General features: G+C 33.0%; 1 protein-coding gene across 3 annotated transcripts in view; it reads left to right on the forward strand.

Annotated features, from left to right (window-relative positions):
• Positions 1–7,389, forward strand: part of LOC145252647 (inositol-pentakisphosphate 2-kinase-like) — a 152,276-nt gene extending 144,887 nt beyond the window's left edge. For 2 of the 3 annotated variants that reach the window (XM_080112389.1, XM_080112388.1), the window contains 4 exons: positions 138–273; positions 652–763; positions 2,926–2,999; positions 7,009–7,384. In XM_080112389.1, the coding sequence (XP_079968515.1) occupies positions 138–273; positions 652–763; positions 2,926–2,999; positions 7,009–7,180 (494 nt within the window). In that variant the 3' untranslated portion in view covers positions 7,181–7,384. Of the gene's footprint in view, positions 1–137; positions 274–651; positions 764–2,925; positions 3,000–7,008 lie in introns of all 3 variants that reach the window. The other variant, XM_080112385.1, reaches the window with a different exon arrangement.
• The last annotated feature ends 8,878 nt before the right edge of the window (positions 7,390–16,267 follow it).

Genomic DNA, 16,267 nt, shown 5'->3' on the forward strand with positions numbered 1-16,267 from the left:
GACATAGTCACTGTTTGGATGATGCAAACACAATTTTGTGCAATTCTGTTAAGCAGTTTTGAAGCCTTCAAATGACCGATGAACAGACTTAAAAGGCATTATTTTGTATTAAAAAAAATGTCTTTTTTTTTTTCCAGAGAAATTTAATTTTCCATCTGGCTGTATTCTTGAAAAAATTCTTTCAGTCCAATATTTAGACGATTTGGATATTGAAGGAATTTATCCTCTTTACGAACAATTACAAAATCATTTCCTGAAATTTCCAGAAGATCGGTAAGTCGAGCAGATCTTTTTTTCTCCACTAAACTGAAAAATAAATAATGGGAGACCATTCATAAAACTTCACCAAACATGGATCTTTTGGTTTCAAAGGTGTGAAGAGCTTTGTTTGAGACCTGGATTGTAAACTTCTGATTATTTATTTGAATTTTTAATTTAAAAAGCAGTTGTCTGTATCTATGTATATATGTATGTATGTCCGGTTAAAAGTACGGCAAAACAAACACCTATAAAATTGATATTGTCCTCATCAAAAATTGCCCAGATGAATATATCTAAAATTTAGAAAAAAAAAAAGGAAATGTATTTTTTGACCTGAAACTGAATGTTGAAAAATCTTTATTTTTATAATTTATTTTTTCTGTATTGCAGGCAAAAATTTTGTATGGATGGTCCTTACAGAGGTGATGCCTGGTGTGTTGTGTCCAATAACAATAATATCGAATCAGCAAATAAAGATGATATACTTTATGCTATGATCAAGGTATGCTGGCATCTACCTTTCTTTTACATTTATCTTAGATCTGTAAAGTAAACTTTATTCCTCAACATAGTCTCCTTCTGTGGTAATCCATTGATTCCAATATTTCTCCAAAAGTTTAATCTCTTTTTTCTAGAATGATTTGTTTTTGGCCTCAAAATTCACCCCAGTTTTTTATATCATTTCTTTATTGGAGCCAAATCTCTTTCTCTGAATCATTCTTTTGAGGTTTGCAAACAACCACTACTTGCCGCTTACCAGATCTGGAGAATAGGTTGGGAGTGGAAAGAACTCAAAGTGACATATAATTTTACTATGATTGACTTATGACATGGTGCATTGTCTTGGTGAAAGAGCACTTTTTCTTCATTTGTAGCCGTTTTTATTTTGTTTTTTATTTCTTCCTTCAAATGCACAAATAATATATATATATATATATATATATATATATATATATAAATTCATTGTCTGTCTATCTGTCACCATTTCTTCAAAGTGCATCTACTCCAAGATGCAAGGTTGCAGAGTGGTGTGAAGTGGGTCAAATGATTGCATTTATTGTGTACGGTTGTTTATAAGTCGAGCAGATCTTTTTTTCTCCACTAAACTGAAAAATTAAAAAATATATTGTATGTCAGGTCATGTCATGTGCTACTGGTACCATGTAACCCAGTACTACCTGCCTCATGGTCGGGTCACCGGCGACTAAACTGGTTCCCCCACCAGACTTGTTTGGTGAGGAGGGCGGCTAGTCTCCCTGAAGGATTAAAAACAAGACCTTCCAAAGGGCAAATGAACTCTTTTTCTGGGTCAACGGCCAACTAGCACCGTGTATATTTGTGTGTGTGTATATGTGTATTGGGGTGGAGAGGGCTCCCGTAAGCCGTGGTGAAGGCAACCTTTCTAGGAGAAGCAAATCTCTGATTTAAAAAACCATAAAGTGGAAGACCATTATCCGCATTAAGCTGGTCTGCAGTTTAATTTGTTGCTGGCTATCTTGCTCTTGCTTGTTGCTGGATCTCAACATTTTGAACCGAGAGAGAGACTTAGCTGTCGTACAAAGCTAAGACTCTGTAACATCATATTTGTATAGATACTCCCTCGGGCATTTGGGCTCATGGATTTTAAATGTCTGGGGGAGTGGCACTCGTCTGACAAGACGTTGCAATCATCATATATATATATATATATATATATATATATATATATATATAGCCAGTAAAAATGACTACTAAAAGGTCAAAATTAAAAATAAATTGGAACTTGGCAGACCTAAGTCAACTTAAAGTACTTCTGTACACATGCACAAAACAAATACATATGTGTGTTAAAGTTCATTCATTTAAAACTATTTCTTATCCGTCTGACAATAGCTAAAAGAGTAACTACCAAGGCTTGAGTGCTAAATGTTTTGGTTTTGATTCTAGCTGATTGCACCAAAGTCATTTTTTTTTAAATCACTAGTATATATTAGGTTCAATATGATAACCAATAGACAATTGTCTCTATAAAAATAAAAACAAAATCTGCATGAATTAAAATATATTTAAGCATATTTTACGACTGGGCAACACTTTGTGGTTTGCTGATGCTATATGATATTGGCCATTAATGGTTCTTCATCTTAAAGTTATCTATGAACAAAATATTTTGTGTATCTCATAATATGAAGGCCAAAACCTTGCCTGCTAATGTTTGTGTCTTTGATTGGTTTAAAAGCTTTCACTTGGAGGAGCAAAGAGCTGGATTCATGTTTTATCCATTGTCACATATTGACACAAAACCTTTTTGTTTTGTTGAAAACAATACTGAATCGTTAATGCATTGTCATTTTGACATCCACTTTGAACACGTTTTTTTTTCACAAACAAATGTTCATGCAAAACGGTGGATGCACTCTCCTCTGGTATCTCGAGCCTTTTAAATTCATCAACTACTTGTTTCCAGGACACTGTTGAATTTATGTGACCTGAGCATTCAGCATTGTTTGTGTCTCTATGACAATACGTTTATCACCATAACCACTTTTTTTTTTTTCAGTGGAGCAGAGTCTGAATAATAACCAATGCTTGTGATAATTTGTAGATTTAATTATCAAAATACACAAACAGTAAACAGTGTGTGCCAGAAAAATCAACTTATTTAAACAATTTTTTTTTCTTCAGGTCAAACAATTTCTTGTTGCCCAGACTGTAAAAGACTGTTCGATAATTCTGGCTCTACAGAAACTAGACGAACGGTAAGTATTGATAGACATTGTTACATGAAAGTTTACTTTATATTTCACTTGATCCGAAGTGGAGGAAGAGGGGGTTGTAACACTAGTGTGTCACAGAGAATTGTTATGTTGTAACAAGAATTTACTTTAAAATAATAAAATTAACAATAGAAGATGCTAAGCCAAAACACAGCAAATTTCCTAAGATTTTCAGCCTTCACTACCTCTTCTGATAACCATTACAAATCAATTTACGTTATCACAACAGACGTTTACTATTTATTTCTTGCTGATAACAATCACTGGCTTTCTCTGGAATTTGAGTGACAATAATTCTGGTGACAACAATTTCGGTACTCCTTGGTTTGGACATCATTATCCCTTTTGTCTTTTCATCCTCATTGACCCTTCATGGTCATTTTGTATGATATCAATCACATCTAGTTTTACCATTTCTTTTTGTATATGTGTATATATGAGATTGCTGTATATATGTATGTGTGTATGTATATGAGATTGTTGTATATGTGTGTGTGTATATGAGATTGTTGTATATGTGTGTATGTATATGAGATTATTGTATGTGTGTGTGTGTGTGTGTGAGATTGTTGTATATGTGTGTGTGTGTGTGTATGAGATTGTATATATACATGTGTGTTTGTGTGAGCTTGTTGTGTGTGTATATATATATATATATATATATGTGTGTGTGTGTGTGGTGTGTATGAGATTTTTGTATGTCTGTATATGAGGGTGTTGTATATGTGTTTGTTTGAAGATGCTCCCATTAGTTTGAAACTGCAAATGCATCCTTTCTGTGAGATCCTCCTGAGCATCATGCTGAAGATTATGGAAACATCTTTAACCTTCGCAGACTTCTGGCTCATACCAAGACCTAAGAGAAGTTGATCCTTGAGCTGCTCTTTGCAGGCGATTGCGTTCACTTGGTATACAGTAAACTTGCTTTGCAGGCAATCATCACCTACTTTGCCGATACAGTAAAACCTTTGTCTTAACAATCAACCTCAAAAAATTAGTAGTACTCTACCAGAAGCCTCTGCATGGCACCTACACAATCATCAAAGTGCATGCCACCAAGAATAACCTTCCTATTGATCCCAGAAACTGTCATCATGTGTGTGGGTATGAGATTTTTGTCAGTTTCTGCTTTTCTAGATTTGTATTATTTTGCTTCTATATTTTATTTTTAATCTAACTATGATTAACTAGCATTACCTGTTTATGTAGGTTGTCTACTGCATTCATGGATTTTCCTTAATCTTCAAACTGTTTTTATCAGTGTCGTGTTATATGATGTCATTCCTCATCCCTTTGATTCCAATTTCTCACAAAATGTAAGTTCTGATATAATGTAGAATCTCGGCTGAAATAAATTTGATGGCTTTAAATTCCCTTTCACAGTGAAATTTTCTTTGTACGATATGATATAAATGTTAGCAGCTAAAATAATATCTGCTTACTGACTAAAAAATATTACTTCCAAAAAAAGACCCTGAATGTTATATTTCTTAGGATGGTCTTGATTTTGTAGTAATACCTTTTGTTTTTTAACTGTTGTCCTCATTTAATTTATTCCTATGTCCAACAATCATCATCACATTCAGTTTTAATGTCTATTTTACATGCTGGCATGTACTTAACGACTTAGAAATGCACTTCCGAACTAACCTCTTTCTAGCTAGGTTTTTTATTTATCCCTCTTATACTCAAGTCCATCTGGTGCTACCAGATCAGGCCAGTTTGAAGATACTAGCTTCCTGACATCAAACATTAATGTTGTTTTTTTTCTTTTCCTTTTGCAAAACTCAATCAAAACAAAAACAACCAAACCAAATGTGATGAATAAATATTTAAAGATATGAAGAACTTGAAGCATAAAAACTTTTACAAAAGTAATCAGATTCAGCGTTAAATAACCCAAAAAGGGTTGATATGCCATAAAACAAAATGACCAATCTCTCAAGTCCATCCTTAGCATTTCCTTCTATGTTTTCTTTGGTCTTCCCCGGTAAACTAATCTTGCTTCCTCAACACTTCTACATGTACGAGGGGCATGCAATAAGTAATGCCCCTGACCCACTTCCCATAGCAGTAGAGCAACGAAATTTGGCACAGTTATTAGTCTTTCTCTACATAGGAACCACCCAGAGTTATGCATTTCTCCCATCGTTTGACGCAGCTCTGGGGACCATTTTTGTAGAACACCCCAGGTTGGTCCTCCAATCACGACGTGACTTCAGAAATCAAAGCTGCATCATCTGGGAAACGCTTTCCTTTCAAAAACAACTTCATGGCTGGGAAGAGGTGAAAGTCAGAAGGTGCAAGGTCAGGAGAGTAGGGAGCATGGGGGAGGATTTCATAACCACACGCCCGTGTTTCTGATCTGGTGACATGCGAATTGTGGACCGGAACATTGTCCTGCAGGAGGAGGGTACCTTTGCTGATCTTGCCCCGCCTCTTGATAACTTCCCTTAATTTCCTCAAAGGTGAAGCATAATAGGCTCCTATAATTGTGGTACCTTTTGCCAGGAGATCTGTCATCACTACTCCATCCTGGTCCCAGAAGACTGTGAGCATGACCTTGCCAGCAGAGGGCTGCATCCTTGCCTTCTTTGGAGGTGGTGAGTCCAAGTGCTTGCACTGCATTGACTGAGTTTTGGTCTCTGAATCATAGTGATGGACCCAGATTTCATCCTGTGTAATGCGTCTTTTGAAAAACTTTGACTCCTCTTCTTGGCACATCTCCAAATTCATCCTCGAGCACTCAACACGTTCTCGCTTCTGGAATGGTGTGAGCAACCTGGGAATTCATCTGGCAGACACCTTATGCATATACAAATGGTTATGAATGATAGTTTCCACAGACCCTGTACTAATCTTGACATCTTGGGCTATTTGGTGAATAGTAATGCGCCGATCTTCCAAAATGGCAGCCTCAACTTGACGGACAGATGCAGAAGTGGGGGGGGGTGACCAGGTCTGGGAGCTGTTTCCACAGACTTCCAGCCATGTTTGAATTCACAATGCCAGCATTTTACAAGGTCATATGATGGCTCATTATCACCATAAGTTTCTTTCATTTCATCAAAAGCCTCCTGTGGTGTGCATCCTTTCAAATACAAAAACCGGATCACTGCTCGACATTCAACAGGCTCCATTTCACACCTGATTCAGTTCAAACACCTGTAAAACAGAAACCACAATTAGTTCAGAGCTGTAATTTGCCACATAACCCGTGGAGATATAAATCATTGCACATGCAAAATTTCAGCTAGATCAGACAACTGGAATTGGGTCAGGGGCATTACTTATTGCACGCCCCTCGTACTAACCCATTTTATAACTTTTGTGACTACGCTAGAGCATTAAGATAACAAAAATTCTAAGCAACCTTAACAGCATCATCATCCAAATATACTTTACTCTCCTCATCTGAGTTTCATCCATCTCCATTGTCTTACACTTCTTGCATACAAATTGATTACCATCTCTCAACCCATCAGTAATTCCATTGCTCTGTAAATAATATTAGTTTGCCTCAGAAATATTGCATGATATTTAGTGATGGGACAATTCCAATATTTTTCCTGATTCCGATACAATTACCAGTTTTGTACTAAATTCCCAATTCCGATTCTTTATAAATCTCTAATTATTTAACTATAAAGTTGTTATTTTCCCTGATTTTCATAAAAACACATGTTAAATATGCAGATATTTTCCTTAACGTCAAAATAAATTTGTGGAGGATGATCTATCGATTTTAGTTTTACTTGTATTTCAATAACAATAAATATTTATTATTTTATCATTATTACCAGCAATGGAAGGTTTTACTTTAAACAAAATCAAATAAAAAGGACAATTAAAAGAATCATTTTGGCATCGGAAAATAGGAATCACTTTTTCCGATACTGATTCTGATACCCCCAAATCTTCCAATTTTTTCTGATTCCCGCTTAATCGTCCCAACACTAATGATATTGTCTATCTATTTTTTATTTTTCAGGCCCGAGAATTTATCAGAGCCTTTCTTGATGGACAGTTATGGTCATTATTACAAGCACTCATTGGCAATCATAGATCTGGACCCAAAACCTTTTGACAAAATTCCACTTTATCTCAAACACGACATCGCAATGATCAGTACATGCGAAAAGTTAAACTTCCCTGTTTCATAATCATAGCAGATGGATTGAATCTTTTGGACCAAATCATCGATTATTTATTTTTTTTTTTATATCTCGTGCTGAAACATAGACAAATAAGATAACATATGATAAAAAGGATCTTATGCATAAAACAGATAACACAACATCTAGAGCGAGCCCTCCCCCTCCCTCCCTCACACACACCATGCATTAAATATATGCCCCCCCACCCCACCCAATTTAATGCTTATATGTATATAGAGGGGTCAAAGAAAGCTATCACAATACAAAAAGTGATAATATGCTGTTGTTGAAGGTCAAAATCAAAGTGATTATACAGTGATTTAATGTGCATAGCAATGTTTCATGATATATTTTGAGGTTAGATGTCTTTATCAAATATGGGTGTTTCAAATCTCTTGAACTTAATATGGACTTGCATGCTGGTAATATTGCTTTGTATTGTAGATATTACAGTTTCAAAAGATTAGAAACACCCATCATTTGATAAAGAGGTTTTGCCTCAAAATATATTATAGAACATTGTTACACATCCAGTCAATGTTTAGAAGTTATATATATATATATATATATATATATATATATATATATATATATAAAGTTTTCAATATCTTATTAGAGTTAAATGAAATTTAACTCTGTTATTTAAAACTCAATACAAAATTCCTGAATAGTTATTTTCATCTAAGAACTATTCCAGATAATTTAATCCATTTAATGTTTGATTAAACATTTAAAATTATTCTGATGTGTTTAAAAAAATATTAATTTACAGAATGTATTTTTGTTTAACTTTTATTATGAATCAATACATAGAAGTAATTAAAAACATTTGTACTACTTAAAAATAGTTATATATATATATATAATATTTATTTTTAAATAAACAATAAGTTATAATAAATCCTTTCATCTAAACACTTTATTATAGATTACTAAAGAATAGATTCACTATGAATGTTTAATATATTCTCAAACAGTATTATAGATTTAAATAAAAATTCACATTGACGGATGAATATGACTTCTGAAAAAAATTTTTTTTAATAAATGATACAACATCATAGGCTGTTATTCGGTTTCCTTTGCTAAAAATGTATTGCATGTGACATGATTATATATATTTTTTTATCTTAACTACCACTATACATTATCAGCCATCGATATTTTTGCATTGTCACTATATATATATATATATATATATATATATATATAGTAATCCACAGACAGACTGTTTCATTATATCACCTATATTCACCTTTTAGTGTGGCTAGACAAGCAAGTATCTCAAGCCAGAATCGAAACTCTACCATCTAGCCAACAGTGTTGTACTTCTAACCACTTAGCTATCATCTGGCATCAATAATTTGTCTGAGAGCTTCATTTGTTTATAAAAAGAGCAGTGCATAAGGCAGTGGCAGTTAGCAATTTCACTTATCAAAGAGCGCAACTCAAGAAGGAGAGCATATATATATATATATATATATATATATATATATATATATATATATGAGAGATAGAGAATCTTCCACATGTCTTTCCTGTAGAAAATTGTCAGGCTAAAATTTAATTGCTATATATTTTCATAACTTTCTATCTAGCTCTACTCACATATTGATGATTATTAGAAGTAAATACCGAAAATTGATACATTATAATATTTTGTTTGGATACACGTAATAATTATATATATCATGCACATTATAAATTTGTTGTGCCATTTACCTTATAAAGAACAAAATTGTTTGTTTTTTAAGTCAGGTTTTTTATTCAGAAATATATTGAAACATTATCATCTTGACAGCTATTCAATGTTTATTAAACCATTCAGTATTTGATTGGAAATTATTCTTTTTGGAATTAAGCATATTTAAAATATGTTTTTATGATTTATCTATATATTATGGCATAACATTTTTCATCAGTTTTATGTTTAATCCATTCTTCTGTAGTGTTTGAATATATTCTTGAATAATGTTATACATTTTAATTAAAATTGGCAAAAAAAAACTTCTGAAAAAAACCTTTATTTTTTAAATAAATGGCACTATGTCAGATTGTTATTCTTTTCTTTTGCTAAAAATATGTTGCGTGTATGACATTATTTTATATATATATATATATATATATATATTGTAGTGATTCAATAAATTACAAAAAACCCTTTTTGAAATGAAGTGTTTGAGTTTCTTTGAGTTAAATTTCTAAAGTATTCTTTGTCTTGCTTTGAATAATAAAAATCTTTGATATGAAACTCAAACACTTAATTTCAAAAAGGGTTTTTTGTAATTCATTGAATCACTACAATTAATTTTTTTTGCTCTATCTTGCATATCGAGCAATTCTTATTTAGATGGGATAATACTTATAGAATATTACTGCCAGTAATATTTTATAAATCTTATAATCACAGGTTTCCATACCAACTGATTGTTAAATAAAATTATTCTGAAGAATATATATATATATATTCTGAAGAATATATATATATATATATATATATATATATCACATCATGTGCAATATACATTTGTTGTCATTTACTTTTGAAAACAAAAACGTTTTTATTTATTTTTCAAAGTTAGATTTTTTTTTTTTCAAATATATCACATCTTTCATGAATATATTAAATCACTTCTAAAGAATAAATAAACCATGAAACTACAATAAAGTGTTCAGATACACCAATTTTTTATTGTTATAGATCTCTATGTAAAAAGATATCAAGCCATTTAGATGTACAAAGCTTGCTGTCTTTGATCCATTTTCAGAATTCATATCTGAAAAGCACTTTTGAGAAGTTGCTATAGATAAATCTTGATAATTTACATTATTAAATTAACGTTTCCATTTGAAGAAAATATTGCCCATGTACCTCAATAAAAACTAGAGACATACAAGGATCTTAGAGAAAAGTGTACACAAAAATGAAAGAAAGTGTCTCCATTTTCAGTTAAGGTTGTATTCCAAAGCATTAGATACCGAGAACCAACACACACCTCAATTTTATGAAAAAAATTGTCTTTACTTATAAGTTGTTCTGAAATGTTTAGGAAGTAAAATTCTTTTGTATATATTCAATGATTTGATAACTAAACTTTTTCAGTTTGAGGCTGGGTAAAGAGGAAGTAAATGTCAGAGGTCAGCAATGGGGATTGTGGACCACACCGGATTTGTTCTCTCATTTCTCATGTTCTGAAGTTGTTTAGCTTGTATGACTTCATTTCTTATTCCATACTTAGTGTGATTCAGGATGTTTCCTGATGTATTACTGATCCTTAGAATCACCTGTTTGTTCCTCAATTTACCGCTGACATATTTTTGACTCCCTCTAAAAAAAAAAAAAAATATTCAACATCCTGATCAACATAATTCTGTAAGAGGCCATTGACTAATATTTTTATTTATAGTTCGGTTGCCAATTGAATCTTGGCATATTTGACTTAAATTGGTTCCAACAAAAGAAGTGGGAATAAGCATCATCAAATTCTCAAATCAAACCAATTCTATTTTAGCATTTGACAATCTTTTTTTGTGACAATACAATGTGCAAAACCTGGTTAGTATTAGCGTGAGAAACAGCTGAGACACTTTTTGCTTAGTGCTAAGAATTCTTTGACTCCCAAACCATGCCTACCCCCACCACTACCAAAAAGAAACAACAACAACAACAACAATCTGATGAATACTTTCTTTTGAAAATCCTACAACTCTCTTTTGTTACTATTTATATGAATTCATTATAACCTACAGTTATATGCCAGAAAATATCTTTTATTCTTTGAATGCTTTGGGACCATAAATTTTGCGAAATATGTTAAATCATAATTATTTTTGAATTTAAAATATTTAAATTCTTTTGAAGTTTCCATTCTGAATCAATCTACCATATTCTTGTGAACATTTTTTTCACTTGCATTGAAAAAAAACAAAAAAAAACAGCATTTTGAATACCATTTATTTCACTTTTTGCCTTATCTGGTCTTCAATTTTCCACCCATTGTTGATATTATCTGCTTATATATATTTATATTTTGTTAAAAACAATGGATATCTTCTGTCAGTTTACTTTTATTTTAATATATTTTTAAAGTTGACATATAATCTTTCTTGTTTCCGGATCAAAGTTTGAGTTTTCAATTTGCCTCGATCATTTCTAGGAATTAACCATCTCTAACAAAGTTAACTTTCATTAGTTAACTTTCATAAACTTTTGGTTCTTGATATTGAAGGAGATGGATTTAAAACTTGCATCCATTTACACATGAGGAATTGAAGTTAGGAGTCAATAATCTTTGCAAAAGTTTTTCAGCACTCGCTACTGCCTGCGGATCTATCAATATGAATTTTGGATGATTTCTACGTATTGAATACGCTTTTATTTGAGAGACAAGAATGACTATATATTAACTTGTAAAAGGAATGATAAAAGTGAAGGGAGGAAATATCTGTTGTTTTTAATACATATTTACATGCATTATTGTGGCTTAAATCCACTATCTCTCTCTTGCTCTCACCCTTTCTCTCTCTTCCTTTTTCGTTCTCTCTCTTTCCTCTCTATTTTCCTCTCTATCCTCAATTCTCTCTCTTTCTGTCTCATATATATATAGAGAGAGAGAGAGAGGGAAAGAAAAATTTACTAGGTGAAACATCTGACAGTTTATACTTATTAAAGATAGAAAAAATAAAATATTCAAATTGAAAAGTTACTTATTGCCTTCTATAACCAATGTTTCAGTCAATGCAACCTTCATCAGGATATCATATGATGAATTAGAAAAAAAGTACTGTTTTTGAAAGAATTCTAAAAAAACATTTTGTTTTGGTTTCACATTCTTGCATTTTAGGACCATTTTTTTTTTTTTTTTTTTTTTTATATAAGAATGTGAAAATTGATTATTTAAAAAATTTTTTTTTATTTTTTAATAATTCTTCCAAAAGTAACATCACTTATCAAAATATATTCTTAGGAAGATATTGATCAAAAGATCAGTTGTGCTTGTCAATTAATAATTTTTAACAATTCAAATGGTTTACCTTTTTATTTAACAATTTGCTCTTTACTGATGGGTTGAGCTCTATGAAAGAGGAAATAATGGTTTTCACTTCACATTAAGCAATAATTCTCTATACAGAATAGATTTCTCAGATTATCGATAGTGTAGTAAAAAAAAATATCTAAAATACAAAGAGCTCCATAATTTTCTCTACTAACAGTGTTGACTCTATTGGTCCAATAGCTTGGATTTTTGACTGCTGATGGCATTTGGATATGATTGGTGGTTCAGGTTCAGGGATGGACACATTTGCTGCATCTAACCATTCTGAATCCTAAATGATAAAACAACTATGTGGATCACTAGTTATATAGTGTCTGTTGGCATATGTTAATCAACAAAGTGCTCAATCATAAGAAAGAGCTAAAATACAAATCATTTATTTAAAAACCATATACATACTCCAGAGTGATGTCATGGATTCATTGACATGGGTAAACCTCTAATGATTAAAAAAAAGGCCTTTGCAGCCCATCCCAAATCTTCAGCGACTCACAAAATGAAGACACTTTGAAAAATGTGATCCAAGAATAGTTCCAAACATTACAAATGAATATTGTTTTTTGCTTCCTATTCCTCTGATTCATTTGTAATGCTATATCCAATGTGAAAACTTTTTTTTTGGGGGGGGGGCTTATGCTTAACTTAAAAGGTATATAAAATATTGAAAGATCATATTGGCATTTTTTGCATAAGATTTTATAATTATCTTTATACTATATAATATTTCTCCCTTTTTATTTTAGTGATAATTATGTCAGCCCCTTTAAGAACTCCGTTCTTATTATCGAGCACTTTACATTGAAGTGAAATAGGTCGGTCACTTAAGCCCACGTGTACAGATGATGATGTTAAAATCATAAGATCACTCTCTGCCGTCTCGGATGACATTTACCCTTTGTATAATTTCAATTATGTTTTTTACAGTTAACATTGGTCGAGCGGTTTGTTCCTTTCTAATGGAGTCAAAAATGACTTTGTGGCCAGGTTCGAATCTCCCGACCAGTGGTAATTGTGACACCTTACACTGGTGATTCCCGAAAGGATGAAACATTATTGTCTGTAGGTATTAAAAAAAATTTATATATATATATAATGTAAAATGGTAACAAACAATTATCAGTGTACTCTTAAAGAAATATTACTTATCATAAAACTCTTTTCATTCTAATTCTATTAAATTCTATACCATAAAAAAGCATGTATTCACCTCCAAGCAGGTGGAACCAGCTTCCTCTGAAGGAGAAAGTGTTGAGGAATATTCGCAAGTAATCCCCAGTTACATGTGTATCCCAGTCAGGGGAGAGATGACATTAGATTTTTGCAGTTCTTGCAAGGTGTTAAGCTTCTCCTACATACAACACTTGGTATTCTTAAATAGTCACACATCTAGTACTGACTAGGTTCAACTTTAGTGATATAACAAAAACCTGTGTCAATGTGGTTATGCCATATGTTCTATACCATTAAGATTATATATATATATTAGTAATGGGACGATTCCAAAATTTTCCTGATTCTGATATAATTACCAATTCTGTTCTAAATTCCTGATTCGCATTCTTTTAAAATTTCCTAACATTTAATTAAACATTCAATGTTTTTTAAAAATGTTCAAATGACTTTACCCCACCCCCTCCCATGTAATGTCCGCATATATTTTGTAAAACGTAAAAATACACTCGGGAGGTGGTGTATATTACTACAAGAGTGGAGTTTTCTAAATATTTATTTCAAATATTTTACTTGTAATTGATTGAAAAGTGTAAGATAGGATTTGTTTTTCTTTTAAAACAAATCTCCTTTACATTTGTTCATCATTAATGCCATTTGAAAGTTTCATGAATGATTAAAAAGAATCGACAATTGGTGTGCAAAATAAGAAAACAGTTTATGTACAGAATAGTTAACAAAGCCAGTCTCATGTGAAGAATAAGTTTCTACATAATAATGTCACTATTTAGAAAACCATTCTTAACATTGTAAAAGGTCTCTGTTAACTATTCTCTATCTTCCCTCTATGAAGAAATGCTCATGTTTTTTCTTGCAATTATGGAAATTTGGTTGGTTCTTAGATGGATTTGCATCACAGGAAAAATTAAACACAAATAATAAAAATAATAATGATAAATAGATTAACCCCTTTTAGCTATTTTATGAAAATGAGATTCTACTATTTTTTTAGATGATTACATGGTAGAAAGAAAAAAAAAAAGCAATTATTTTAGAATTTCAAGTAGGAAAACAGTTTCGCATATAAATTTAATATCAAATGCTAATTATTTCTGACCCTTTCTAACTTTTTAATCTTGTCTAATTACTCAAAACTTGATACAAGACATAAGTAGAACATAACATATTTTGCTGAAATTTATTTGATGTGTTTTTACTGGTGTTTGTTTAATTTTAAGCACTTATGGACACATTTTTTTAATTCTAGCTCAACAGAGTGAACACTAAGTTATTTTTTAACTAAAAACAGGCTTTAAAATAAGTTTAAACACAAATAAACTTATCCAAAGTAGATAGAAAAGCCTTCCTCTTGATAACATTTACTTGTTGCATATTTTTCATCTCTTGTTGTATTTAAAAAAATTTTTTTTGCAGTAACATGCCTGAATCTCATTCTTCTTGGGGGCGGGTGTCTAAGTATAAACATAGATATAATTTCCTTTTTAATTTGGAACATGATTGTTATAAACTCATTGTGAAATTTTTATCTATATTTTTCACTGATGGTTGTCCATCGGATCCGATGATGACGTTTGTGTTCTACAGCTCATCTGTGCACACGGAGGTGGCTCTGTAGCCCCAGTCTAGAGGCACATAGTCTAGAACATTGGGGGCACTGGAAGTGATCACCGCTGAAGCTGCTCTGCAGTGTCTCTCTCTGGCAGCAGTGAGTTTCTGACTACGAGCCTCTTCAAAGTTGGCAGCAGCTTTGTGAGTTGAGCCTCGCCATTTTGGTCTGTCCATAGCATGTCCCTTTAAGTTTCCCGGTTTAATACGACACCATTGCAGATTGGCTTTAACAGTGTCTTTATACCGCAGTTTTGGTCGACCTTGGTTTCTTTTGCTGGCCTGGAGCTCTCCGTACATCAGGCATTTAGGCATCCGACATGCGTCCATTCGAATCACGTGTCCAACCCAACAAAATTGGGTCTTGATGATGATGGCCTCTATACTGGTGGATTTAGCTTTGTCAAGAACCTTCAGATTGGTGACGCGATCCTGCTATTTGATTCCCAGGATGGAGCGGAGAGCTGGCATGTGGAAGAGCTCAAGTTTCTTTATATGCCTGCGGTACAGTGTCCATGTCTCATAACCATAGAGCAGGGAGGGAAGGACCACAGCATTGTAGACCTTCAGCTTCATAGATAGGCGGATGTTGTGTTCATTGAGCACTCGATTGCGAAGTCTTCCCAGTACCTGACTTGCCTTGCTGATTCTGGTGTTAATCTCTCTATCCAAGGAGCCATCACAACAACGGGAGACTGCCAGACTACAGTGGATAACCAGGATGACTTTAGGTGTCACATCCTGCTCTAGGTGCTCCAGCGACACTTGCTGCTACCGTTTTCACAACCGTTGGTTCTTTATATGAACTCTTCCGCTTGTTCCACCAGGAGTCAGGCTTTGCATACAGTAGGGCTGACACAGCCCGATCCTAGTTCACATAGGATTTGTGACCCGTCGGCTACTCTCACCTGGTTTAGCAAGCTCGCCAAAGCCAGTATCCAGGGTGTGGCCGCTGTTGCATGCGTCACCTACGGGGAGCCACAGATGAGAGCTGAGTGTCTAGTGGCAGATGAGCTGTCCTACGAAGAGAAAATGGCGAGCCCCCTACCAAAGGTACTAACCACTCCCTGAACATCCCATACACCCTATTTTTTTTTTTCACTAGTGTCCAACCATAACCATTAATTATTTCAGAAGAAGCCGATAAAACGACAGTGTCCAGACGGTGCCAATGAAATTGAAAAACCTTGTCCAGAGCATTTAAAAAAATTTTTATTATCAAATATGAACTCCTTAAAAC

The sequence above is a fragment of the Euprymna scolopes genome, chromosome 29 (assembly GCF_053919585.1).
Source record: "Euprymna scolopes isolate OS-2025 chromosome 29, ASM5391958v1, whole genome shotgun sequence".
NCBI classification, from domain to species: domain Eukaryota; kingdom Metazoa; phylum Mollusca; class Cephalopoda; order Sepiida; family Sepiolidae; genus Euprymna; species Euprymna scolopes.